At 46.1% G+C, this 26,062-nt stretch overlaps 1 protein-coding gene across 1 annotated transcript in view; it reads left to right on the forward strand.

The window, feature by feature from the left end:
- Positions 1-15,895: 15,895 nt before the first annotated feature.
- The window catches only part of LOC146206921 (uncharacterized), a 168,662-nt gene continuing 158,495 nt past the window's right edge, over positions 15,896-26,062 (forward strand). The window contains exon 1 of the mRNA XM_084587074.1: positions 15,896-16,613. Coding sequence (XP_084443200.1) covers positions 16,034-16,613 — 580 coding nt within the window. The 5' untranslated portion in view covers positions 15,896-16,033. The remainder of the gene's footprint in view (positions 16,614-26,062) is intronic.

The raw sequence follows: 26,062 nt of genomic DNA on the forward strand, positions 1-26,062 counted from the left end.
AGCATCCAACATATGCTGAAACTAACTTCGGATGTAAAAAATACAAACATTCAAAACGTGGGCAACTTCTGTTACCATCATTGCATACCAGTAATTTCTATAAAATGAGACAACATAAATCTGTCCAACTCGTATTTATGAATTTTCAGTCATTTTTTCCAGGGAAGACTCTGTGAGAGATGGGGATTTTGTCAAGCTAGCCTGACATTACAGTTTCCAAGTACACTTTTCCCACCTGTTATCTCCCAAAGCCTTAGAAAATAAACAATTTGAACAGAGATGAGCCACAAAAGTTGAGATGACAGTCAAATTCTTTATAGTACCGTAGTTCAGGTAAAAATTTACACTGTCGGAAGGAATGGCTTCATTTTCTCACTTCATTACCATTTCATCTGTAAACCATTGAGATTATATTCATGCAGTTACTTTTATGTTTCCCATGTGAAGGCAACTATATTGGTCAGTTTTCTTCCTTTGCCTGATTCTTTCAGTTAAAGAACACAAACGCTATAATAATTCCTCAAGGTCAAAATTTCACTTATGGGGCACTTCATATGCTGTAATTTAGGCACAATCTTAGTTGAATGCATCAGTACCATCTCACTCAACTGGCCAGCTCCGAGAAACAAATTGTCCCTCCCGCAAGGCACATTTGCAACCGCCACAAGACCGACAACAAACTTTTCAGATTCACTAGAGCTGCAGGAAGGTTAGAAAAATCAAATTTTGTACAAAAACATGACTTTACATAAACTTCCAATTGCCAACATGGTGGAGCAAGAGATTCGCAGTTTTGTTTCCGTTCTGATGCTTGACTGTCTCAGCACATTGTTTACATAGACGACAAGCAGTAATCGATGACAATGGCTGTAGTGGTTCTGCAAGCCTAGGACAAACATGGGCTTAGACGAAGTTTAGACTCAAAATAAACCTGCCACTGTGAGTTCACTGAAGGGTAGATGCTTGGGCTTGCTGGTTCATGGTATAAAAGGAAAGAAACAAAGCACAAAAAGACATAGACACAAGGTCGAGACACACAGTGCTAATTTCCAACAAATGTTTATTTTAGTAAAGAAAGGTTTTTATACCTTCATATTATAGTGGACCATCAGGCATGCACTAGCAAAGCATATCTGACAGATACACAAGTTCCCTTGACAAAGTGCGACCAAAGGGCTGCTTGCATAGTTTTCTTAGAAAGTGGACAATCCACTGGGCTTCAATTATTTTACGTGTTAACCTGGTTTTATTCACTTTTAAAACCACACGCTTTCCGATATGGGAAATGCGTTCACACATATGGCAGTGAGTCAACAAACTTTTCCCACACATGCTCTTCTACGTCCAGCCCATGGTCCTGAAGCTTATCATTCAGGCATCTGCCCATTTCTCCTACATATTGTTTGCCACACGGGAGAGGAATTTGGTAGGGAACATTTTCGGAGCAATAAACCAATTTTTCCCCAAGCTTCCTTGTGCAACAGCCAACCGCCTTATTGAGCTCTGATAAGTTTTTGTGCACAGACGACTCAACTTGTTAGCAGCCGAAAAACCGCTCTGCTACTAGATCACTGCGCTATCTTTTTTTAGCCCAGCAACCCAGCGGCAGAGTTCTATTTTTCGGCTCCTTATCTGTCCATGAAAACATTTTCAAAACTCAATAAGGCAGTTAGCTGCACAAAGAAGCTTGAAGAAAAATTCATTTATTGCACTGAAAATATTGCCTATCCAATTTATATCTCCTATGGCAAACATTATGTAGCACAAGTGGGCAGATGCTTAAATGATAAGCTTTGGGACCATGGGCTGGGCGTAAAGAGCATGTGCGAGAAAGGTTTATTGACCCACTTCCATGTGTGTGAATGCATTCCCCATCTCAGAAAACGTGTGATTTTAAAAGTGCATAAGAGCAGGTTAGCATGTGAAATAATTGAAGCCTAGTGGATCGTCCCTTTCGAAAGAAAATTATGCAAGCAACCCTTCGGTCGCACTGTTGTCAAGGGAACTTGTGTATCTATCAGATACGCTTTGCTAGTGCATGCCTGATGGTCCACTGTGATATGAAGGTACAAAACCTTTCTTTACTAAAATAAACATTTGTTGCATTGCATGTCTCTCCTACTTGTGTCCATGTATTTTTGCGCTACATATTTTTTCTTTGAGCTCACTGAACGACCACATTTTGTGGGACACTTCCCGGCATAGTCTTGTAGTTCATGTGGCAAACCACTTTCAAAACATGGCAGTTATAGCTGCGAAAGCCACCACTGCTACTGCGTTGCACTGCAAGAAGGTGTGCGAAGGCACTCATAATTCTGGATCATTTCTAGAAAATTTCCAAGAATGTGTGAAAATGCAGAACACTAGATGAAATGGAAAAAAATGGTCCTTGGCGCATGGTTTTGAATAATATTCAGAGCGTTCATTAGACAAAAGTACTGTGATGCTGTATGTTCTTGGCAGTTCTTGTGAGTTTCATAGGGTTATTCAAAACTTACAAGCATTTACCTCGTCTCTTAATGATGAATTAATCAAGATTCCTGTATTTGCGAAAAAAGCAAGCACATGTGAGCTCTGCGAAGTTTGAGCAATGCAAGCTTTGGCAGTGGACGATATCTCAGAACAGTAAGAGCTTGCAGCCATTCGTATGTACTGAATGAACCCACTGATGATAATAGACTTGCTTTTATTAGGCTCCTTTCTGGTTAAATTTTCTGTCTGATCACATTTTCAGTCCCCTTGAATTCGGAATTATTGACTTTCCATTGTTCATATTATATAGTGATTCGGCTCTTTACAGCAGCACTGCGGCGAATATAAAAGGTTTGAAAAACTTAGAACGTTGGTTCTATGACTACTGCTGTGGTTTCATGAAAATGTCGAAATAATCGAGAGACGGAAAATTCACAAGTCAGAAATTTTGCCTTTGACTGCTACATAGTTGGTCGTTTTGCACATTGCCTGCTTCAAATCTCAGCAACTACAGATATTGAAATTTTTGGAGCTGCAAGAAATAATCATAGTAAAGGTTTTTTTGCAATTTACTTTAACTACCACAGCAACTACCAACTGCCGCCGAATATTTCCCTGCCTTATTTTCGGAGGAATTTATAATACAAATGAATTCTTTCTCGATGCACTACACATGTCTAATGATGCATCAATCAAGGCCCACTGAGCAACACTTCCTTTAAAAAGCCTTTTATGTAGGAATAAGGTTCCTTGAACTAAGAGGAGTGAAGGAAATCTTAATGCATTGTGTAGATGTACTTTAAATCTAGCCACTACTATAAGCTATCACAGTAGCACAAGCCACATAACAGTGACTGTGACCAATTCAAAGGTCAACTCACCAGTGTAAAAACACCCGTAGCAGGCTCAACAACCTCGGTGAAATACCGCTGGCTGGTCCTTTTCCTCGGCCCTTGAAAGGGTTTATTTTTCCAAAGTACCTGTAAAATATGAATAGTAAAATAAATTCGATTTATTTCGTGAGCGACGCTGCTAACAATGGTGCATTAAAAAGCAGGGGGGTGGGAGAAGCAAGAAAGTAAAGATATGCATGGAGTAGTTCCAGCATATACTGAATAATTTGTCTAAAAATGGCAAGGCTAGTGATGGTATGAAGGAGCACTGAACGAGGATAAAGGGGGTACGCCTCAGTCTGCAGGTCGAGCCAATGTTTGACAAGTGGACTTGTCTTCGTCTGGCATGACATGGAAATATGACATGGAAACGAATTTTGAGTATGTCAAGAATTATTTTCCTTGCCTCCTCCTTTCTAATTACTTTTGCTTCGTTAGTGTTGCAAAAATGAAATAATTCTTAAACCTAGCTTGCCATTATTTTACAGTTATATCATGGGCACATCTTCCATATATTGTTATAAACTGAGGCAAATTCCCATAATTTTTTTTCACCTTTCCCACGACTTTTTAGTAGCCTGTACCTATGCGTAATCAAACATTAAACACTGTGCTGCTCAACAAAAATATTGATTTATTTATACCACGCATTACTTTTGATTAGGATAGCACATGTTACCTCAAGTATCTCCGTCACTGGCCTTGGCAGAACGAGAGGAAGAAGATGGTTTACACGGTATGATGGGGCATTGAACCAGGGTAGAGGGGGTAGCCTCAGTTCGCAGGTAGAGCCAACGTTTCGACAAGTGGACTTGTCTTCGTCTGGGCCTCATGTGCTATCCTAATCAAAAGTAATGCGTGGTATAAATAAATCAATACTTTTGTTGAGAAGCACAGTGTTTAATGTTTGATTACGCATAGATACAGGCTACTAAAAGGTCGTGGGAAAGGTGAAAAAAAAATTATGGGAATTTGCCTCAGTTTATAACAATATATTGTAGATGTGCCCATGATATAACTTCAAAATAATGGCAAGCTAAGTTTAACAATTATTTCATTTTTGCAACACTAACGAAGCAAGAGTAATTAGAAAGGAGGAGGCAAGGAAAATAATTCTTGACATACTCAAAATTCATTTCCATGTCATATATAATGTGAAGTTTGGGACATCCTGATGACTGACATGTTCACACTCTTAATATGCTCAACTATACACTATCATTTCCTACTATACATGCTTCAAGAGGAAAAGAGGGTAATCTTCAATAGTAGTAGGTTGCAGTTAGGGCAAAAGACTTAACTTACATCAAGATGCAGCTAAAGAAATCGAAGCAGCCTCTACATATGACGATGCGCGACAGCAATGAAACAACGTTTTCACATTATTACCGTGAAAGCCTTAAATATTTGCCCAAAACACAGCACGCGAACTCAAAACCTTCAAGTAGTTACATGGACATCACCTAGAGTTCAGTAAAGGAGGCTATTATATCTCATTAACAAATTGGGTGCTTCCTATTCAACAAAGTAAATAGAATGTACTGTCATGCTCAATACGAGTTGCAAAGCATCAAGTGAATCAATTCTGGCATCCATGTGGGCATTTAGGGAGAGCATGCAACTTGTAAAAATTATAAATGAACTCTGTTATTCGTTTCTTCAACTGAATGAATAAATTGTGAGCAAGGCTATAGTCAGTGTGTGCCAAGAACGTAGCTCCTACTGCATCTTGTGCGTTGTAGTGCATATTGAGTGCGACAGTGCATTTTCGGAAATTTTTATGCGTCAGAAATGTATTAAGAACATGATATAAAATGCATTACTAATATGCATGATATTTACTAGTGTAAATTATTTAAGACTGCCATCTTTCCGTGCTAATTACCTGCTAAGTAATTTTTTTACGCATGATAGTTAGGCACAACTAAAGAATGAACCAGCAGTTGCTCTACAAGTCCCTTCAGCAAGTGCCATCAATCAGTTTCATGATGGCATGGTTAATCCAAGTGCAGAGTGTTTCTTCACCTTTCCTAGTCATCAAAATAAAAAATATCAGTTGTGCAAGCTGTTCTATGGAGCCCAATATATACAAAGCCTCAGCAATGATTAAATTGCTCAAAAACTAGAGATGAAATTATATTTATTTCCTAGCAACTAAAGGGCTTTATCCTTATAGTAACACTTATGTCTTAAATATGTAGCCAGTACAGAAATTACAACACCTGATGAAAATATTTTTTCCATCATTTGAAACTCATTTACCTCTGCGAAACACCATAGTAAGAGGGCGCCAAGTGGATAGGAGATATTGAACACGAAGAACGCTCCAAGTAGTAGTGCCATTGCTTTCTCCATGCTTGCAATGCTAATGCACTCTTCTTCATCTACTGCCAGCGCAACTCGATGGATGTCCCCCATGTCTGAGCCTGCATGTGAAAACCAAATTACTTCACATAAAACGTCATCACGGGTACACAAAACAATTATGAGTTGCAACATACTTTCCATAAGTACACTGACAGATATGAAATGAATCTCGAGAACAATAACATACAGGACTGTTGTTTCTATATTAATATAAACTGTCCAGTTGTAAGATGAGCAAAACCTCTCAGCATGGTGCAACCCGCCTTTCTTGATTTCGAACAAGTTTTTCTAGCAAGAGCACTGCTTCTACAAAATGAGGCTATCTATTCACAAGAAAATATAATAATTTATGTACACAAAATAGTCTCGATTGGAAAATGACTACTGACAGACCATAAGGATATTACGCTACAACTTTGCCCATCTAAATAAAAAAATAATAAATGTGTACAATATCTTCCAATTCTAGAAACAAAATTATTTAAAAGTAATAGCACTGCGAACTCATACCATATTTGAATTTGCTTTGGCTCAAGAGAAGATGCCCCTGCGGCCGAAGAAAGACGAAATCTTATCAAACACCTTTCTCTGCGCATGCGACCATGGTGGCGGGGCTGCCACGCAGACGGCTCTCTGGGCAAAACGCAGAAGCGGGCAGCTCTACTGTGATGTTGACTGGAGTCGTGTAACGCTTGGCACGCGGTTTTTTTCCGCGCGTACGTTCGCCTACTTAAGTACAGAGAAAAGCTGGCTGAGGTTTTCAGCGAACATCGTCCCAGCAAAAAGAGACAGAAGGTATTGTTATCAAACACCTTTCTCTGCGGACTGCAGGTGGTCATGCGGTAGACGAAACACAAGCTGGGGCACCATGGCCGCACTGTGGCCCGCAGCGACGAGTTATATGATAGCTCCCAAGAGCAGTGCCGAAGGACGCAGGTGTTCAGGCGGGCGCTAGGCCCCGCCGCTTGAGCAAATCGACTATGAGCGTCAGCAAGACGCCATCTTCCAACCAAAGTTTCCGCGCACGCCACATACCCTGCCCTGGCGGCTAGGCGTCAAAGAGAGATAAAACGATCTCCAAACAGACGGCAGCTCGCCAGGCATCGGATATTAATCCTTTCAAATGTCTGCAGTCACCAAAAGTAACAAAAACACTCACAAAGGATCCGTGCCTTTTGATAGGAAACAGCACAGAAAAAAAAAAAACAGCCAGCGTTGTCCTGTACGTTTAGTAGGCGAATGCACATGTTGCAAATATAGGCCGCGGTCAACAGTCAACACAATATTTCAGCCCGCTGCTGGGTTTCGTGCTTTTGAACACGCGAGAGCCCTCTCTGACTGCTGCTCTTCAATCACCGAAAGCAACGTACCATTTAACTTATGCGCCTGTATCACACCCAACGTACGGTCCATGAGCGCTTCAAAAATTACTTGCACAATCCGTCGTGAGCACCCTGGCCGTGAGCCACGCCATTAGCACATATATTCAGCAACCCCATCTCCACAGCAACTCCTTCCTAATCACCTCTTCAAATCGCAACACACCCGGCGCGGCCGGGCTCGAATCCGCGAGTGCCCCGCTCCGAGCTTTGGGCCTAAACCCCACTTTTGTCGAAAACAGCTCAGCAGAACGAATTATTTTACATCAGCGAAAAAGAAATAATAACGCTCAGGAAGTTATCGGGAGCGCAACGCACTCGATGCCACAGGCGCAGCAGCAACGGACGCTCCACACTTCGATGGGGGCAAAGCGCGCAAGGGGCTTCTGTACTGTACAATGCCAGTGACCGCATTATCCAACAGCGGGTGGTCAATATTATTCCGAACACTCCAAACGTTCGGCATCTCCCAAATCTCAAGCCGCTTTGTGGACACACTTTGCACAATACGAGCGAAAAATGCACGTTCTCTATACAAATACCTCGGGCCTACAACTTTCTCTTACTGAATGCTAGCGGACAGCCTTCTGTCGTCATGTGGAACACAATACGAGCGCACGCCGGTGCCTTCGGATGCACGTTTCGCATAAGCTCGGCGCACGCGCTTGTATCCTGCACCACAAGCTCCACAAAGTCTTCAAGTAAATAAAAAGCACGCAGTATGCACTTACCGTAATCAGGCGGACTTGGTCGGAGACTGCAGCTTCGTGTGCGGGGCTGACTCCGGACCACGCCGTTCTTTTGCAAAGTGGAATACAAAATGGAGCAACACACACGAAGGAACACGGGAAGCCGGCGAAAACGGCGCAGGAGACGTCGACTTCGCACGCAGTCAACGCAGCGGCAGCCTGCAGGCTGGTTCTCGCCCGACGCCGAACAAAACATTGCGATAGGCCAAGGGCGGATCACGGGTTGTGTGACGTAACCCAAACGGCGGTGAACGATCTGCGCGCATTGTTTGTTTTTTAGGACTCCTGGTCTCTTCTCTCTCTCTCGATATATGACACCCCGGCGCAGTTTATTCTGTTGGCGTCAGCGCTCCATAAAAACTGAGTAGAGGGAGGCCGTCAAAGTGACGAATATTTTTTACAGTGTACTTTCTATTTACTTTGTTGAATAGGAAGCACCCAATTTGTTAATGAGATATAATAGCCTCCTTTACTGAACTCTAGGGGATGTCCACGTAACTACCTGAAGGTTTTGAGTTCGCGTGCTGTGTTTTGGGCTGATATTTAAGGCTTTCACGGTAATAATGTGAAAACGTTGTTTCATTGCTGTCGCTCATCGTCATATGTAGAGGCTGCTTCGATTTCTTTAGCTGCATCTTGATGTAAGTTAAGTCTTTTGCCCTAACTGCAACTTACTACTATTGATGATTACCCTCTTTTCCTCTTGAAGCATGTATAGTAGGAGATGTATACTTATGTGAAATAGGTAAAAGAAATAGCGCCTTTAAGCATCAAGCATTTATTTTTACAGTGTTAGCGGTTGACGTATCTCACTGTAAATTTGGGCGGCGGCCGTGTGCATTGCGCAGCATGTAAGCCCCGCCTGCAGAGCGCATCCACTCGGGCAAGTCGGCTGCCTGCCGCCCATGTTTGTGTTCCTTTGTTTGTAACGTTCTCAATGAACCTAGTAAGCAGCGAATAGAGCGTCCATGTTTTGGTTCGAGTGAGTGAGTACGATCACTGGTCTGAACAGCAGTGCGCGATGCGTCGTCAACGAGAGCGAACGCTTGAGAAAAAAGTGTGCGAACGTAGGCGATGAACTGTAAAAATGTAACCCAGTGATTTTTTTTTTCACTGTAAAGTTATGCTTCATATTGGGATTGTACGTGAAGTGTTTTATTTCTTTTTATTTATTTTCTAACACGTCTTAAAAGGGCAACGAAGCATGAAGCGTCGATACGATTTGCCATATGTGGGAACGCATATACATGCGGACCGACGTTTACCGCTCAATATCCCAGCTTTAATTTATATCACCAAAATTAAGTTGCTTAAACGAAAGTACGTGCAGCGACGCTTCATGTAAACGTAAACGGCCTAGTTTATTGTTAAAGTGCATTTCGATGGAAGCGCACTCGCCATCAGTCGGTCTGGGTCACGTACACTCTAAAAATATTTACACCCTTAAAAGTGCAATGTTGCAGTTCCCACCTTAACGCAAAGGGCGTGGAAAAGGTGTTAATATGAATGGTACTAATCCGAGCACCAGTTTGACACCTGTAATGGTGTAAAGCGGTTTCATGTGTAAGTGTTAGTATTAGGCGCGCCATTTTCACACCTTTTAAGGTGTAAAATTTTCAGTGTGTAGAGCAGAGCCCACAGCGCCGGCTGTTTTCGGAGAGTACCGGAAGCATTAACTCCACTCCGTCAAATGCCGGCTCTACTGAGGCGTCCGAGGAGGGAAAAACCGGCTGTCAGAATATGCCCTAAGGCAGTAACCATGTCACCGTCGACAGCAACTTCGAGGTCACTTATTCGTACCCTCGTATTGCATGTTGCCTTTGGTTTTCGATCTCGTCTTCGTCGTGTACCGAAGTCATGACTGGGGTACGTTGTTGTGATGTCGCTAGACGGCGGGGTCACTCTGAAGTCAGGGCGCGTGATTATCGAGGGCGTCTTTATAAGGAGCGTCGGCGTAATAGTGGCGCCATTGTCACTCGTTGTTGGCTGCGGAGGATCTTCGTTTTTTCGCCTTGAAGTAAACTCACCTCAAAAGGTTGCTGTCTTTACCTTCCTCTCCGGGGGCTACGGTACCTTGGTCGCTCGTAGTTGTGGCCTGGCGACGCAAATCGTGAGCGGTACGGCGATGCGAAGCGGGACAGGCAGCTTGATTGCACATTGTCTCCCCAGCGCAGGAAGTCGATTTCCTGCGGTCGTTTGCTAGAACAGGGTCGTGGGGTGCATATCGATGGCGAAACCGCGCAGGCCAATCCGTCTAGACGCGCATTGACGAAGGATGTGATCCGCTTCACTGCAGTGGAAGCGCACCAGGCGGCTGTTCGAAGTCCTCCAGGCGTCGCATTCTCTTGGGGCTTGGGGGTTGTTCGTAGGTTTGACGGGCGGGGGCCAAAAGGCGGCGTACGGGAACAGCATGGAGGCGACGAGGGCTTTTTAGCTCGTGCCGTTGAGGTGAGCGACGTAGCGCGGTGGCATAGCTCACGCCCAGTGGTACTTCAGGAGCGCCCATAGGTGTCGGAGGTGCACAAGGAGCCTGCTACACTTCTTCGCGGATGATTTCAGTGAACATCGCAGCCTGGGGTTGCTGGGATGATGGTAACAGTCGCCGAAGCTTTTCCTGGAAGACTTAGCGTACAAGTTCCCGTAAGTCATTGGTGGTGGGCGGGCATCTAGGGAAGCTACACTGAGTTGTGATGAGCGGTTGTACTGTTGAGTCCGGGCGTCAAGGGTTCAATAAATGGAGGATGCCTCCCGAATTAGGCCATGGCTCAGGGTGGCGCTGGCAAGGGCAGCCCATGCATACCAAGTATGGGCTGCCCTTGCCAGCGCAAAGAAGGCGTTCTCGAGGTTCAGTGCATCGTCCCAATGGTTAAATGCGGCAGCCTGTCCGTACTAATCGAACCAATCCGTTGGATCAAGTCCCGGGGTGTCGTTGAAAATGGGCGGCTGTCGGAGCTGCTGAATCGCAACAGGAACCGGCACTGTGGACTGAGCCATCTTGACTGCAAGATCCTCCCCCGGAAGGAGGATCTTACTACCGTATACGGTAGTAGGATACGGTATACGGCTACGTATACGTATACGGTAGTAGCCCCTGTTCAGGTTGGAACCCTCGAAGTCGGCGGCTGGCTCGGTTGGCTTAGGGCAGGTTTCCGGGGCGACACGAACAAGGCTTGCCAAAATACTTTGTTGAGCGAGTTGGTAAACATCCATTGTTAATTTAAACAGCGCGACCAGGAAGACACAGGAGAAGATGCAAAGAAGCCAGACTACAAGCGCTTACTCACAACTCAGCCTAAGCCTTTACTCCAAGGCCCAGATAAAAATAAATATGAAGAAAACAAAGCAATCACGTGAAACAACCCCTAGGTTCACCTGCTACACAAAAAGTGACGCAAAAAAGAAATCTTTTTGCTTGAAAGAGCAAGAGAAGTCTTGCTGACACAGGTATTGTCCCTTGAAATGAAATATGCTTCAGCTATTTCTCTCATCAACTTTTCTTTGTGGCGATACAAAATCCTAACCTAACCTAAGTTGACGAGAGAAATAGTTGAAGCATATTTTATTTTAAGGGACAATAACTGTGTCACCAAGACTTCTCTTGCTCTTTCAAGCAAGGAGATTTCTTTTTTGAATGACTTTTCGTGTAGAAGGTGAACTCAGGGGTTGTTTCACGTGATTTCTTTGTTTTCTTCATGTTTGTTTTTATCTGGGCCTTGGAGTAAATGCTTAGGCCGAGTTGTGAGTCAGCGCTTGTACTGTGGCTTCCTTGTATCTTGTCCTGTGTCTTCCTGTTCGCGCTGTTTAAATTAACAACGAACAAGGCTGTTGTGAGTGGGGTTCGATAGTAGCCCCTGTTTAGGTTGGAGACCTCGAAGTCGGCGGCTGGCTCGATTGGCTTAGGGCAGGTTTCCTGGGCTCACACGAAGATGGCTGTTGTCTCAATCGGCTTGTACAGGAGTCTGAAACATAAAGGCCAGAACCTTCACCAGATATCACGTGGCGGGGGTGATGCGGAAGATACTTGTATTATACCGAAATAAGCTCCTTATTTGGCTGACTTGCGCTCGCCAAAGCATAACTGCATTGCTTGCAGTCCTGGCTTGTGATGTATTCTAATCTGCTCTTCTCTACACACTCCTTAAGAATTCAGGATAAAGAGAAGCCACTGACGCTGTGCATGATGTTCACCAACGGAGACATCGAACATGCTGCAGACTATTTGAGGGAAAGCGCCTGTTTCGTGGTATTTACGATGCCCAAAGACTTCCCGCCATATTGGCTTCTCAACATCAGCTATTCAAAGGCGCAGCTGATATATCTTGTGCTGGGTAAATGAGAATGAGTTTTAGGAGTTTCTCCAAAACGGTTAATTTTTGGATGGCTCCAAAATGGTTAATTGGTACTTAAAGTAGAATTTAATAAATATTGCCTGGAATACGTCTCATATTTGATGCTTCATATGTTTTTGTAACGAGCCACTCCTTTCTGCTAAATACAATTTTCCGCTCTCTGTGCACTGAATCTCATTGTATGTCATCCCATCCACATATTTCAAGACTATGGTGTCAATTGCAGAGATGCAATACACGTTGAGATGACAAATATATAATGTGTAAGTGTATTAATATAAGCAACCCATAATAGGTAAGCGTGCATGCGAAGCACTAATATATGCACATTTGCTCGAATGGGTGCAGTTGTGCTTATAACCCCTATTTCAAAAAAGGGTGTAGAATCTAGAACCCGTTTCGACAAAGCGTGCATATATGATGGCAGATACCTCTCCTTGAAAAGGGCGCAGATATAGCACCATTTTTGGAAAAGGGTGCAGTGCTGAATGCTACATCAAATAAGGGGTGCGTTGGTACCTTCATGCACACACAATGCACCCTTATAGATGTAAATCGTTTTCCTGTCCACTTCGAAGTGCAACCTATATAGTTGGCCATTTAAAGTTGTGAGCGATCACCGGCGCTCTGATAGCTCTATAATTTGAATGACTCCTCCAGCCGCCTTGATCGATGGAGCCTACATTCTCAAGAATCTGATATTTCTGTAGTCTACAAGTGTGGGCGTAAGCATTCCGCTGTAGACTTTGTCACGGACACTGTGACGCGCCACCGAAAGAAGACGATGATGACTCCTTGAACCGGTAAGCGCTAGCAGTTTGCACAGCAGCAACTGTCGAACCCTGATTTGAAATACCTAGCAGATTACCCGGAAAACAACATCGCTTCCCTTCCTACTGTACGGAAGCGTCAGTTGTCATTCGTGTTGCACAACGACGTTCTTGCGAAGAACTTCGCACCCAACAGGACTACATGCCTCCTTGTCGTACCCAAGGAACATCGAAAGGAAGTTTTGCAGTCTTTCCATGATGAGCCAACCGCAGGGAATCTCGGAATGGCGCGCACGTTTCATTCCACAATGTTCCACACCTTTATCCAGATGCTTCTTTGCCAACTTTAAATCAAGAGTTGCCGAGTGTAACGGACATTCGTACTTCGACGACCGACGAGCACACTCTTGCTGTTGTCCCGCTGCTGAGTTGCTTTGGCTCACAAGATGTTTGCAGCACTGCGATCGGCAGGGGCGCCCAGGACCAATCAGGATCATGCGCACAATAGCTAATTTCGCTCCTGTGCACTTTTCGCCCCGAGGTCACAATAACAGGCAACTAGCCCACACTGTCACTCCCCCCCCCCCTCCCCCAGGTTCAGGTGGTTGAAGGACGCGTCGAAGTGCAATGACCTATTGTAGTACGCATCATCCTGAATGGGCCAGGGCTCCCCTGCCTTTGGTAGTGCTACAAACGCCTTCTAAGTCAGCCCAGTCAAGAGTTCATCTAAGTACAACACCAGTATCTTCCTTCCCTGCCATCGGTTGCCATGAATACGTGACAATATGTACTCATACCTAGAAGTAATGAAATAGGTCACTAAAACATCCCACAAATCCTACCCGGTTGGGTAAATCTCACACCTATACAAAAAGGGACACAGAAGGAATTCACACAGTCACGCACAGGTTGCAGCAGACTGCTTAGTTTCTCTATAATTTAAATATTTAAATGGGTCCAAGAACCTAAGCATGGCTGGGGCAAGCAATGCCATTTTCTTTTCGTCAGTTGAGTATCTTTGACATCTTGATGGACACACGCTATCGCATAGTACACAAGCCTTTCTTCCGCATACTCCAATCGTAAGTCTTATCAGGGCACTGAAAGATGTCTGAAAAGTCGCCAGTGTAACCCATCGTTTTCAACCTCATTAATTCGTGCTTCTCCCGCTACGTCCTCTAGAGATGTCGTTTTGCGGCTTCCTGGAGCTGGTACACAATACATTTTTAGTGCTTGTTGTTTTCCTTTTTGCAAGAGTCAAGTTTTATCCTGCAAAGGCAAAAGGGCCTGTCATTAGAAATTGATATTTAGCCGGGTCTAGTCTAAAGAATGGCCCGTGAAGACCTTTAGCACCAAGTATAACTTTGTTTTGTACCGTTCCTAGAATCTCGCATTAGTTAATAGGAGGCAATTGGCAATTTTCTGATCGAACCGGTAGTTTAAGAAACTTAAAATGAACTCCGGAGGGCGACAACAACGAGTTTTACATCTTTTTCTTTAATAAAAGGCAGCCAGATATGCGGATGATACCACTTTAATGGCAGAAAGTGAAGTGGAACTCAAGAGACTTCTGATGCGCGTACAAGAAGAGAGTGAGAAGTTTGGGCTTAAACTGAACATTAAAAAGACGAAGATCATGGCGTCTTGCCCTATCAAGTCCTGGAGCATCAATGGACAAGAAGTGGAAGCTGTGACAGATTTTCTGTTCTTGGGCGCCAAGATTACCTCGGAAGGAGACTGCAGCCATGAAATTAGGAGACGCCTGCTTCTGGGAAAGAGAGCAATGGTTAGCCTTGACCGCCTAGTAAAGAGCAGAGACATTAGTCTACCAACCAAGATCCGTATAACTCGTGCTATGGTCTTTCCAGTTGTGATGTATGGATGCGAGAGTTGGACTGTGAAAAAGGCTGACCGCCGAAGAATTGACGCGTTTGAATTGTGGTGCTGGCGAAGACTCTTAAGAGTTCCTTGGACTGCCAGAAGATCAAATCAGTCGATATTGTCGACCATAAACCCTGACTGCTCATTGGAGGGTCAAATTCTAAAGTTAAAGCTCAGCTACTTTGGTCATCTGATGAGAAGAGAGGAGTCGCTGGAGAAAGATTTGATGTTGGGAAAGGTTGAGGGTCGCCGGAGAAGGGGTAGGCAGCGAACGCGATGGTTAGATGGCATTCTCGAGGCATTGCAGATGAAGCTATGTGATGTTAAGAAGATAGTGAGAGACCGGAAAGCGTGGCGTGACATGGTCCATAGGGTCACGAAGAGTCGGACACGACTGAACGCCTGAACTGAGCTGAGATGTATTTTTATGCATGCCGCCAAGGCGAGAGTCGTACATGGCAGCGCTGTTCTCTAGTGCTATTTATACGTTTGCCAGAACCGAAAAAGGTAAGTATGTAGAAGCTTTCGTGGTACCGACCAACAAACGAGATGTACTACCACTAACCTCCCGTTCCCAATCACATTTATGAGGTCTTTATTTGACCTTAATTGAAGTCTTTTTCTGTCTCTCGTCGCAGATTTGCTCTATGCCTGGGACACAGACGCTTTAAGTTAAATTTTATACGACACGTAGTGATGTCCTTTGATTGTTGGCTAGTGTAATTATGAAGAACTTTTTCTGATTCTGCTCAGCCGTTATGTGCAAGGAAAGAGGCCTCCTCGCATTGCGCGTGCTGTTTGTATGATTCGATTCCGACCGTCCCCGTACTTTGACTGAAGAGGGGGACCTCCTCAACCTGAGGCAGGTTGGACAGTATGCCTACGTAGCGTTCTTCCTCTTTTGGGAACAATAGTGCTGCCAAGGACGCCGGCGAGGGCCGCGGCGGGGGCGGCGCGCTCCGGAGGCGGCGCCGCGGCGCCCATTGGCGCACTCGGCGGCCGCCCTCGCCACCGCAGTGCGCCGCCGGACGCGGAGCGAGCGCGTTCTCGATCACGACGGGCGTTAGGTGAGCGTCGTCGCGCGGGGCACCTTCCGCGGCGGCAGCTGGCTTATTCACTGTGCGCAGCGCGGATGGCCGCCGGCACGCGGCCTGGGCGGCGGCAGCCGCGGGCATGTCCGTGCCCGACAGTAGCATGACGAGCGGTGCCGAGGCGCGCAAACGGCGCCGCCTGAGCGCCGTACTCGACAAGCTGCGCAGCCGCTCCGACGACGACGCCTTCTCGCCGCCCTCGTCGCTGTGTGGGTGCCGGCAGTGCGCCGCCGAGCTGGACGCTCCGCTGGACCTCTCGCTGGCGGCGGCGGCGCACGTGTGCTCGGCGTGCGGCCAGGCCTTCGCCCAGCGCGATCGGCTCGCCAAGCACGTCGCCTCGCGCCACCGGGCCGCGGCAAGTGACGGGCGCGCCTACGCGTGCGATGTCTGTGGCCGCTCGTTCGCGCGCAGCGACATGTTGACGCGACACATGCGGCTGCACACGGGCCTCAAGCCGTACACGTGCCGCGTGTGCGGCCAAGTGTTCAGCCGCAGCGACCACCTGAGCACGCACCAGCGCACGCACACCGGGGAGAAGCCGTACAAGTGCCCCCTGTGCCCGTACGCCGCCTGCCGCCGGGACATGATCACTCGCCACATGCGGACGCATGCGCGCTACGAGCCGCCGGACTCGAGCGGATCCAGCCTCGACGAAGACGCAGGTGAGCCGCTCTGACGGGTGGTCGCTTTTGCCTCTAAGCTGTGAATGATGGTGTTTTTGACATTTCCAGGAGGGCTATATGATAGTGAAATGTTGCTCTGCAAATGGCATGATTACTGAGATGTTTGCTGACTTGATGGCTCCTTTAAGGGAAATTTTTTGAACCTACTCCGTTAGCACTCAGAGATTAGGACTGGTTATAATGATTTTGCGAATATCGCTACTTCCAGCCTGTGGTCATATCGACGTTACATCCACTGATGATTATTGACTTTAGACAGAAGGCGCGTTAGGAATTTTGAGGCTGACACTGCCATTCGGTCTTTGCCCAGCGCCTGGAACTCGTGAAGAGTGTTTATCCAGGAACCTGTTAACTTTGCATACTTGGCTTAGAGTCAAGAACGCGTCTTTGGAAACATAATTCGGGTGAACAAGCACCGCAGAAAGATGGTCAAGTTGTTACTGGTTCATTACTGAACGTACGGCGCGAGAACAGGAAAGAGACCACAGAGCTCGTATGCGTGCTCTCTTTCCTTTTCGTGTCCGCCCACAACGAAACGCTGCCTTTTTTAGCTGACTTGCGGCAATCACTGCAGTTGAATAAAACACGAACAGCAGTCGGTAACTGTTGCCCTGCTCCGCGGCCAATCTCAAAAGTAGCGGAAGCCACCTTACGCTTAATTCAGAAAGGTCTTTAGGCTTTGTGGTTGTACGGACAGCATCTCAGATGTATCCTCGAATCGCTATCATAGTCGTGAGGGGTAACAGCGCGTCTCCTTCCGGCTTCCCATCTTTCTCCTCGAGAAGCTCGGGATGTTGCGCAAGGAGTTCGGTTAGTCTTCCCTACAGAACCGGCTGAGCATCATCTGTCCCTGATTCCCTAGCTCTGATGGTCACGCGCTGCTTTTTGACTTGAGAAAACTCCAGCGTGGTGCCCCGAATTCTTATGCATTCCGCCACCAGCCTGGATAAACCACGTGATTTAGTGCGTTTCTGAATTCGCGGCTAATTATTTTTCCTCCACCGGCTCGAGTTGTTTCGTTTGCTGCCGTCAGGGATACCTGCATGTAAGAAATCACACCTGCAGAATACGCCAGGCCGGGTTTGAAAATGTCCCAGAATGGATTAGAAACGCACTGGTTAATAACTAGAAGATGCGAGCAAAAGAGGTTTTGTCTCGCACATTTCTTTACATCAGCAAATTCATCCGGCCGCAATGTTGCAAATACTATAGAATGAAAAGAACGCATATTCCATGGCGACCAGCAATAATTTTCTAGTGCATGGCGGACATCAGCTCTCTGCCCACGTTGGAGTGCAGAGGAATTGATTCCCAGGAGCGACATGAAACATGTTTGCTCATTTGGGCCACTTTTGTAATAAACACCACTACTATCCGCTATTGTAGGCAGTCAAAATTAATCACCTAAGACTGTTTGAGGTACCATGCAGTAATTAACTTGAGCACAGAACGCATGGCGACGCTTTATCGACGACAGTTTCATGGTGCACTTGATCGAGGAAACGTGAGGCACTGTCGCGCCTTATGGTTCGTCGGCGGTAAGTGCGGATTTTCATCGAAGGGTGAGAGAACGATAAAGTATGACATTTGTAAAAGAAATATATATTTTAGCGACATGTGGTCAAGAGGTTGGAAGTGACCTATAAATTGCTTTGTATTACCGCAGGATGTCGCATCAACTTGTCCGGTTATAAGTGGCCCTTTAAAATTATAAAGCTCCATTTCATCCATATTTGTAATATTGGACACACATTTTCACCATATTTGTTTACACAGCGGTCGGTGACCCTTTCAGCCACAGCAAGAGGCTTATCAAGGGAATATTCGCCAAAGGACCGCGTTCTTCCTTCTTGAGTTAGCAGAGGTATCTACATGTCCGACCTTTATTCTACCCTTCCCCTATTATCGGCAGAACATGAGGAAGAGCGGATTGCGAATATTATGAAAGCCAAATTTACCCGAAATACTCTGAAGCTTTCCCTCTCAGGGTATCGAGCAGAAAAAAAAAAAATGATCCTTTTTTTAGAAAACCACAATTTTCTTTCTAATCAGCTTCATTTCGTACCGTTATACAAGTTAAAAAATCAGTTGCTATCTATATGCAGCTGTATACGATGTGTGTATTACTCCGCCGTACAGTAAACAGAAGCCAGATGTATCGAATTTATTGTGTTTTGGTCTCAGCGATTTGGATTAACAGAAGAGTAGACTACTTTCTGTCACGTAGCGATTACTGCAGTTGTTTCCAACAATAGTGACTCATTGAGTCGCAGCTAAGGTAGTATTCGCAACAATGACAGGAGTTGTGCGTCGCACGACACTTCGTTTTCAAGTTCTGTGAGTTGTGATACGTTCAAAGAGTGATTTTTATATTGTGCGCACGAAACGATACCGACGGGGTGAAGCGCAGGGAAGAAGAAACTTCCTGACAGGAAGACGGGAGAAACCACTATCACAATAAATTACACCTGCGAGAGGAAATAATGCAACGCAAACTGTATCAGTGTGTGTTAGTGATTGCATCTGCACTCCGCTAGTCAAGATATAGGCTACCACTGCATTTTCAAAGTAACAAAACTATAATGCGACATATGTAAAGTATTGAGCACATCTTACAAAACACATTCTGTAGCCCGATAGCTACCGGGGCATCATAAAAAGACTTGGCAGCAAATGCTCCGCCAAGAAATGCCTGCAGGTATAGGAAAGTGGTTTTCTGGAAGCACCGCCATGAGGCTCCCCCGCTGTATACTAGATGATCAGCTACCACTCCCCGAGGGACGTTTTTGGAGAGACTCCATTCTCATCTTCCCAGGGTTCGCACACTTCTCGTTCTGTCGCCTGTATTTCTGCAAAAAGAAAATTCGACAGGGTGTAGTAGAATAGCTTCATGCGTTTTTGAGGGGTAAGGAAGTGCCAGCTTTGAGACCACACTGCAAATATGTGTGTGAAATTGCAGGTATCTTTAAAGCAAATTTCTGCCACCATGCAGAGAACATCTGTTCTACTTCATTGACCGAAATACGTTCACAAAAAGAAAACAGTAATTTTCTGTTTTCAAGCCGAAACGTTGATTGATTCGATATATTTTTCTCGTCTTAACTGATTTCTACTTGAATAGTACTGAAAGCGAAATGGTATGGCATCCCAGAAGGCGACGATCGGCAGCAATTTTGATTCGAAAGAAGATAACGGCGCCACATTGAGGGGCGTTGTTATAATGAACATATATTAGGCCAAACGAGAAGGGAGGTTGGCTCCCTACTACAGTGGTATCTGTATACTTTTTCCCACTTGCCTTTTCGGTGGCTAGACAACGGGCGCGGTCAGCATTATGGGTGCCATCGAATATTGCCAGCGCAGAGAGATATTCGTGAGATGGAGTTAGCAAGGCTTTAGCCTTAGAAATGGGGATCATTGAAGAAATTGGCGCTAACGCAGTTTTATTGTTGTTGCAGGCAGAAAAAACATGTGAAATGTAAGACCAGTAAAAAATATACATTTCTTCATTCATTTAACTGCGACAGAAAAAAGAATGCCATATAACAAAATGTTTTTGTCAGTTTACAGAACATTAAACGAAAAACAAACTACAATCACAGAAAAATTAAAAACAACACATAGCAGAACAGAAAAGTACTGGCAGGACAGCTGCCAGAAAATTTCTGTATTTCTCAACAAATTGTTTTTCACTGGGTGTGTAAAAATCACCGGTGAACCAAGCGTGTATGTACCCTCCTGGATCTGTTTGTGCTGATAACATCTCCCAGATATGCTTCCTTGTTCCTTAGAACGTATGCGTGCGAGCCCAATAGACCGAAATCCAATTTCATTTGTGCGTGCAAGGATGGCCGTATCCTGCGGGCGAGGAACGCAAGGCTGCGCTGAATGCATGCAGCGTCGTTGTCGCTACCTGCAATGCTGATTGGAGTGTGATGCTCACTGGCCAGAATGCTGTCCCAACACATCGAACACTTCCGTCCCGGCCTGATTTTTTTCGTTTACTGTTGTTTTCGCGAAACGTTGTTTAGTGTAATGATGGGGCGACTCATGCCACAAAGAGGATTAATTTTGACCACCTGACATCGCTCAAGGGCCGAAAAGCGGACGCGGTTCGGTCGTCGCCCGGGAACGAACCTCAGTGCAACCGCTCTTGAAAAATTACCGGCCGAGACCACGCAGGCTCCCACAAAGGCCTTCATAGTTATACAAATAGATACATATTATACGGAACCAAAGTGGAGAAATACAAAAATACTGGAATACACCACTGTTCTGTTTAAAGAAAGTGCACAAGGAAATAAGGAAAAGGCGTCAGGCTGGTGACACAATTGCTTGTTTCCAAAATGTGCTCAGTGATATGCAGATTGGAAAGAGTTGGGAAGTAGTATGCCTGAGTAACCTCTGATTCGCTAATGACTCTGCTTTGCTAAGTATAAATTAAGGAATGAATTATCAAGTGTGCTAAAGACAGAATCATGACTGCCAGCATCCCTAAAGGGTGGGATAATGGTTGTACGTTTATTGGGTTGATAAACAGGAAGCGAGAGAACAAGAGCGAGTTGCAAGGACACGGGGCTCATGGTGATGAAATACTTCTCGGATACTTCGACGCTTTTAGTTGGGCCGTTACATACACGATGACGATACGAGTAACGAATGCGCACGTCCGTACGTACTACCTATAGCCAGTCCTATACGGGCACACACATGCTACAAATCCAGGCGTACATATATGAACGCCAGGATATATGCGCGTGCGGCAGGATGCGTTGGCAACATGGCAGCGTGCTGATCGCCCGCTTGGGAACGAATGCGCTGCTTCCTCCGACACGATAGCTCGCTATAAATGGTGACTTGTATTGCACTTCTCAAAGCTACTAATATATCCATTGCTTTCTCGATAGCGTGGCGATTTTCAAGCTTGTAGGTTTAAGCCGTGCTGTAAATTGTCATTACAATGATATGCTTTTTGTTGACCTTCTCATTATTGCCCTTTGATTATACTTCTTAGAATAGAGGCTGGCAATTGGACTATTTGTCTCAGCAGCAATAGAAGTTGTTTTTCAAACCAGAGTTACAGTGCTTTGACTCCTTGTCACCAGATGGCTGCACTGCGCTCGCGGCACAGCCAACTGAATGCGCCGTGCGTGTTTACTATGTTTACAGAACACGCAAAGCAGTCAGCGAAGTGTGCGACACTTAATACTTACGCCCAACTAATGTGCCTAATGCCTCTGAGTAATTTTAATGTAATGCCATTATTTCGGACACAGTATAGTTGCTATTATAATTGAATTCCATCTACGCTATTGGTTAATGGTGTTTAAAGTTCCAAAGCAACTCTATTATAAGGGACGCCGGAATGCTCCGGATTATTTCTTTCAGCTTGGTTCTTTAAAGTTTAGAATGATGATTATAATGAAATTCTATTACTTGTGAAATATATTCTTGACTGTGTGGATTCAAACAATAATCGCGTCTCGGTTCTTCTCAAATTACTCTCTCTCTCTGCCGATATCGGACAGACTCAGTTACGGATATGGTCTCTTTCTGTAACCTGGATTTATTAGAAACACGTAGACAAAAAAATCGACGGAAGCTGTTATTCCAGATGCTCCAAGGACATATAAATGTTCAAAAAGAAACGTACATACAAACACCAGATCCATCATTTATTGATGGCTACGTCTGGTAAAGGTGCAACAAAACAACGACGAAGAAGAAGGGCGTAGGTATGTTGATACAGCAAAAACAATTTCAAAACGAACACAATAATCTTGCAAACAACATATCTGGATATCAACAACAATTGCGGTAAAAGAACATAGCTAGGGACAGCTTATTGAGGGACATGCGATTGTCAGTGTCGGGCTGCACACCATTTGCATCAACCGAATGACCCAGAACTTTGATTTGGCGCCGGCCGAAGCTGCATTCTGTGGCGTTCAGTTGAAGATCGGCGCGGCGAAAAACGGCCAGGACAGTAGAAACTCGATCAATGTGGGTTGCGAACGTGGGAGAGAAAACGACGACGTCATCTAAGTAGCACAAACATGTCAATTTGAAGCCACGGAGGATTGAGTCCATCATGCGCTCGAATATCGCAGGAGCGTTACAGAGACGAAATGGCATCACTTTGAATTGATAGAGTCCGTCGGGGGTGACTAATGCGGTTTTCTCGCGATCGCGTTCGTCGACAGCAATTTGCCAGTAGCTTGAAAGCATGTCGATGGAAGAAAATTAGCTGGCACCATGCAAGCAGTCAAGCGCGTCGTCAATTCGCGGAAGAGGATAAACATCTTGCTTTGTTATTTGATTAAGGTGGCGATAGCTGACATAAAATCTCCAACTTTGGTCTTTCGTTTTGACTAATATGGCACGAAACGCCCAGGGACAGCAGGAAGGCTCAATAATGTTTTGCGCCAGCATCTTGTCAACTTCTTTCTGTGTACAGGCCGCTCAGTAAGGGAGACAAGATAAGCCCTTCTGTGGATGGGGCTGGCGTCACCCGTATTGATGCGATGGGTCACAACGGATGTTTGGCCCAATGGTCGGTCCTCGAAATCAAATATATCACTGTACGACAGCAAAAGGTCGGAGAGAGCTCTGGCTTGGTCATCTGGCAGGTCCGCGGCGATCATGCCTGAAAAGGGGTTCGAATCGCCTCAGCATCTGCTCCTACAGATGCTGAGGCGATTGGATGAGCCACTTCGCAGTCTGCCAAAGAAAACAGATCAGCGTGTGCGATGCCATAGGGTAAAACTTGGGTCGAGCGGCTGACGGGAAGATAGGTGCGGTTAGCAGTGACAGTCACAACGGTACTAGGAAGTATGACGTTGCGAAGGAGAACAACATCGGTAATTGGGCAGGTGACGTAAGTGCCGTCAGGAACTGTGGGGAACGGGGCCAGCCGAACATAAATAGCAGCTTCGGGTGGTAGACGAACAAATTCTGCGGATTGGAGGCGGGGCTTGGCATCGGTGTTTTCGGAGCAGAAGGGCAGGGCCCGCTTGCACGAAACATTTAAGTCTAGTCTTATTCTGATCTTCAGGCTTAATCAAATCTTATTGCAGTCTAAACGTTCCCTAGCCGATAAGACGCTTGCACGAAACAAACTAGACTGGAATAAGACAGAAACGTAAGACTGGAATAAGACCTAGGCTGCCTCGAGCAGTCTTATCCCAGTCTTACAGTCAGTCCAACATGGCTGCGCTTGGTCTGCCTCGAGATGCTCGCCGAACACAGCACGGATCCCCTCGTTCAGCGAGGAGCAGCGGCGTCTATACGCTTCGGCTCATTGCCGACATGCTTGGCCCTGAAATCGAGCGCCCGACGCGTGCAGGTGATGCTGGTGCTCACCTTCGGTTGATTACTGCGGGATATCGGAGCCCACGAATCGACAGCAAGCCGCATAGCATGTTGAGTTGCTCTCGTCCTCGTTCACCGCAGCAAAGACTGGATCCGGTAAGCCTAGCTATCTGCTTCCCTCGCTTGTTTCATTGCCGCTTGCTTATCTTGACTCGGCGCGTTAGATTACGGTCGGAGCAGCTGAGCAGATAACGTAGGATCTCTCAAGTGTGTATATATGTACGCGCAGAGTAACGCGAAGGTATCACTCACCGTGCGCATTTCGCGGCTTAGTTCGGCCGACGTGTTTTTCATCATATGCGCGCGCGCGACGGTGTGCAAGCCTGCGCACGACATAGCCGGGGAACTAAACATCACTACGCTCTTTTTTTTTATTTTCCAGTTGGCCGTCGCAGAACGAGCTGCGAGATGTACAAGGAGATTTCTACGCGGTCGCCAGTTTTTCGCGCGTTGTGGGTGCGATCGACGGCACTCGTGTGCGGATTTTGACGTTGGACCGGGCCTGTGTGTGTGCGTGTACCCTGGAAACACCCAACCCGATACCCATCGCAAACACCTGCGCGGGAGCGTGTCAGACGACACCCGTCAGCGGCCGCACCGCCGCATCGCCTCTGTGTATATGCAGTTCACTCTCCTTTCCCAAGCGAGGACCCTCCGGCAGTCTTTTGTCTTTTTCATTTATGTGCCTCTCTCGATCCTCGGCGCAGTCACGCATGCCTCGCACTTTCAAAACGCCGAAACGCACGGGATGCCTGTTGCTCAATGGAATGGCAATTGGTCTGAACACCACTCGCCGACTAGAAATAAAATATATATTAATAATTATAAACAGACGCCTTTAGCAATACAAGGCGCTTTAAAAGAGGAATTGAGAGCAAATATAACCAAGGGTGCTCACGCGGTTGTTACCTTTTCCTTTTCTCGGAAAAGGCAAAGTCATTGTTAAAATTAGAAAGGGTTGAAAATATGAGCCTGGAGACGCCCCGCATTTTTGGAAATATGTGCTTTTGATATGATGTTTTGCTACCAGTCGTTGGGCGCGATTGCTGCGTCATAGTGTTAAAAAGAAAAAAAAATGCTACTTCATTCGCACTGCGTGGTTGAGTGCAGAGCGAATTTGACTTCAAAGCAAACCTTCAGGACAGAGCAGGCAGAAAGGAAGTTACGATGCTTAAAATGCGGGCACGAGAGGGGGGGGGGGGGGGGGGGGGGGGGGGGGGGGGGGGCTTGCTTTGATGAATTTCTACGACCTACGGAGGGAAGTGCCTGAGAATAAACGAGGGGAGCTCACCGAACTCAAGAGGTCGGTGAGCGCTGGAGACATCTATTCACTCTCCTTCGCGCTTCGGCTCTGCATTTCAGCTGGGATTAAATACATTATCCTCGTGTTGAAATCGGTCAGGGAATTGTAGAACGCAGCTGAACGAAACCTCATAGCCAGCGTCTCGCACTGTTATATAAATTTTATACACGATCAGACAGGCAGCGCTGTCAAAATGTCCCGTTTTCAATTTTCGAAAAGCGCGCGCAAGAAAAGCAGCCGGATGTTTACGTGGAACTGTGATCAGCTATTGGTCGGCGCGAACGCCGGCCGCGTTCGCGGCCGACTTCCGCCAGCTCCCCGTCTCATTCCCTGTCGTCGGTGGCTAAAATACTCGCCTAGGGACCAAAAGTACCTACAGTCTTCAATAAGTCTAGACTGTAGTTCAGTCTTATCGGTTCCTGAAAGCGGCCGCCGGGAAGCCCAGTCTTATTTTAGATTCGGATAAGATTAGACTCGGTCTTAAGACTGGTCTTATACCCTCAGGTTCGTGCAAGCGGGCCCAGGTCTAAGTGAAGAAGTCCAGTTCAGCAATCAATCGGCGCAGAATGGCCCGTTAAAAAGTCGATGCCGAGGATCACGTCGTGAGGGCAGCGGTCGACGACAGTGAAGAGAACAGGGGTTGTGCGACCGAAAATACGCGCGCAGTGCACAGTCCCACGACGACAGCGACGCTTTCATCGGCGACACGAACGGCGGATGAAGCGGTGACAACCTTTTTGAAACGGCGGCGAAA

This window comes from Amblyomma maculatum, chromosome 1 (assembly GCF_055883805.1).
Source record: "Amblyomma maculatum isolate TAMU_Amacu chromosome 1, ASM5588380v1, whole genome shotgun sequence".
NCBI classification, from domain to species: Eukaryota; Metazoa; Arthropoda; class Arachnida; order Ixodida; family Ixodidae; genus Amblyomma; species Amblyomma maculatum.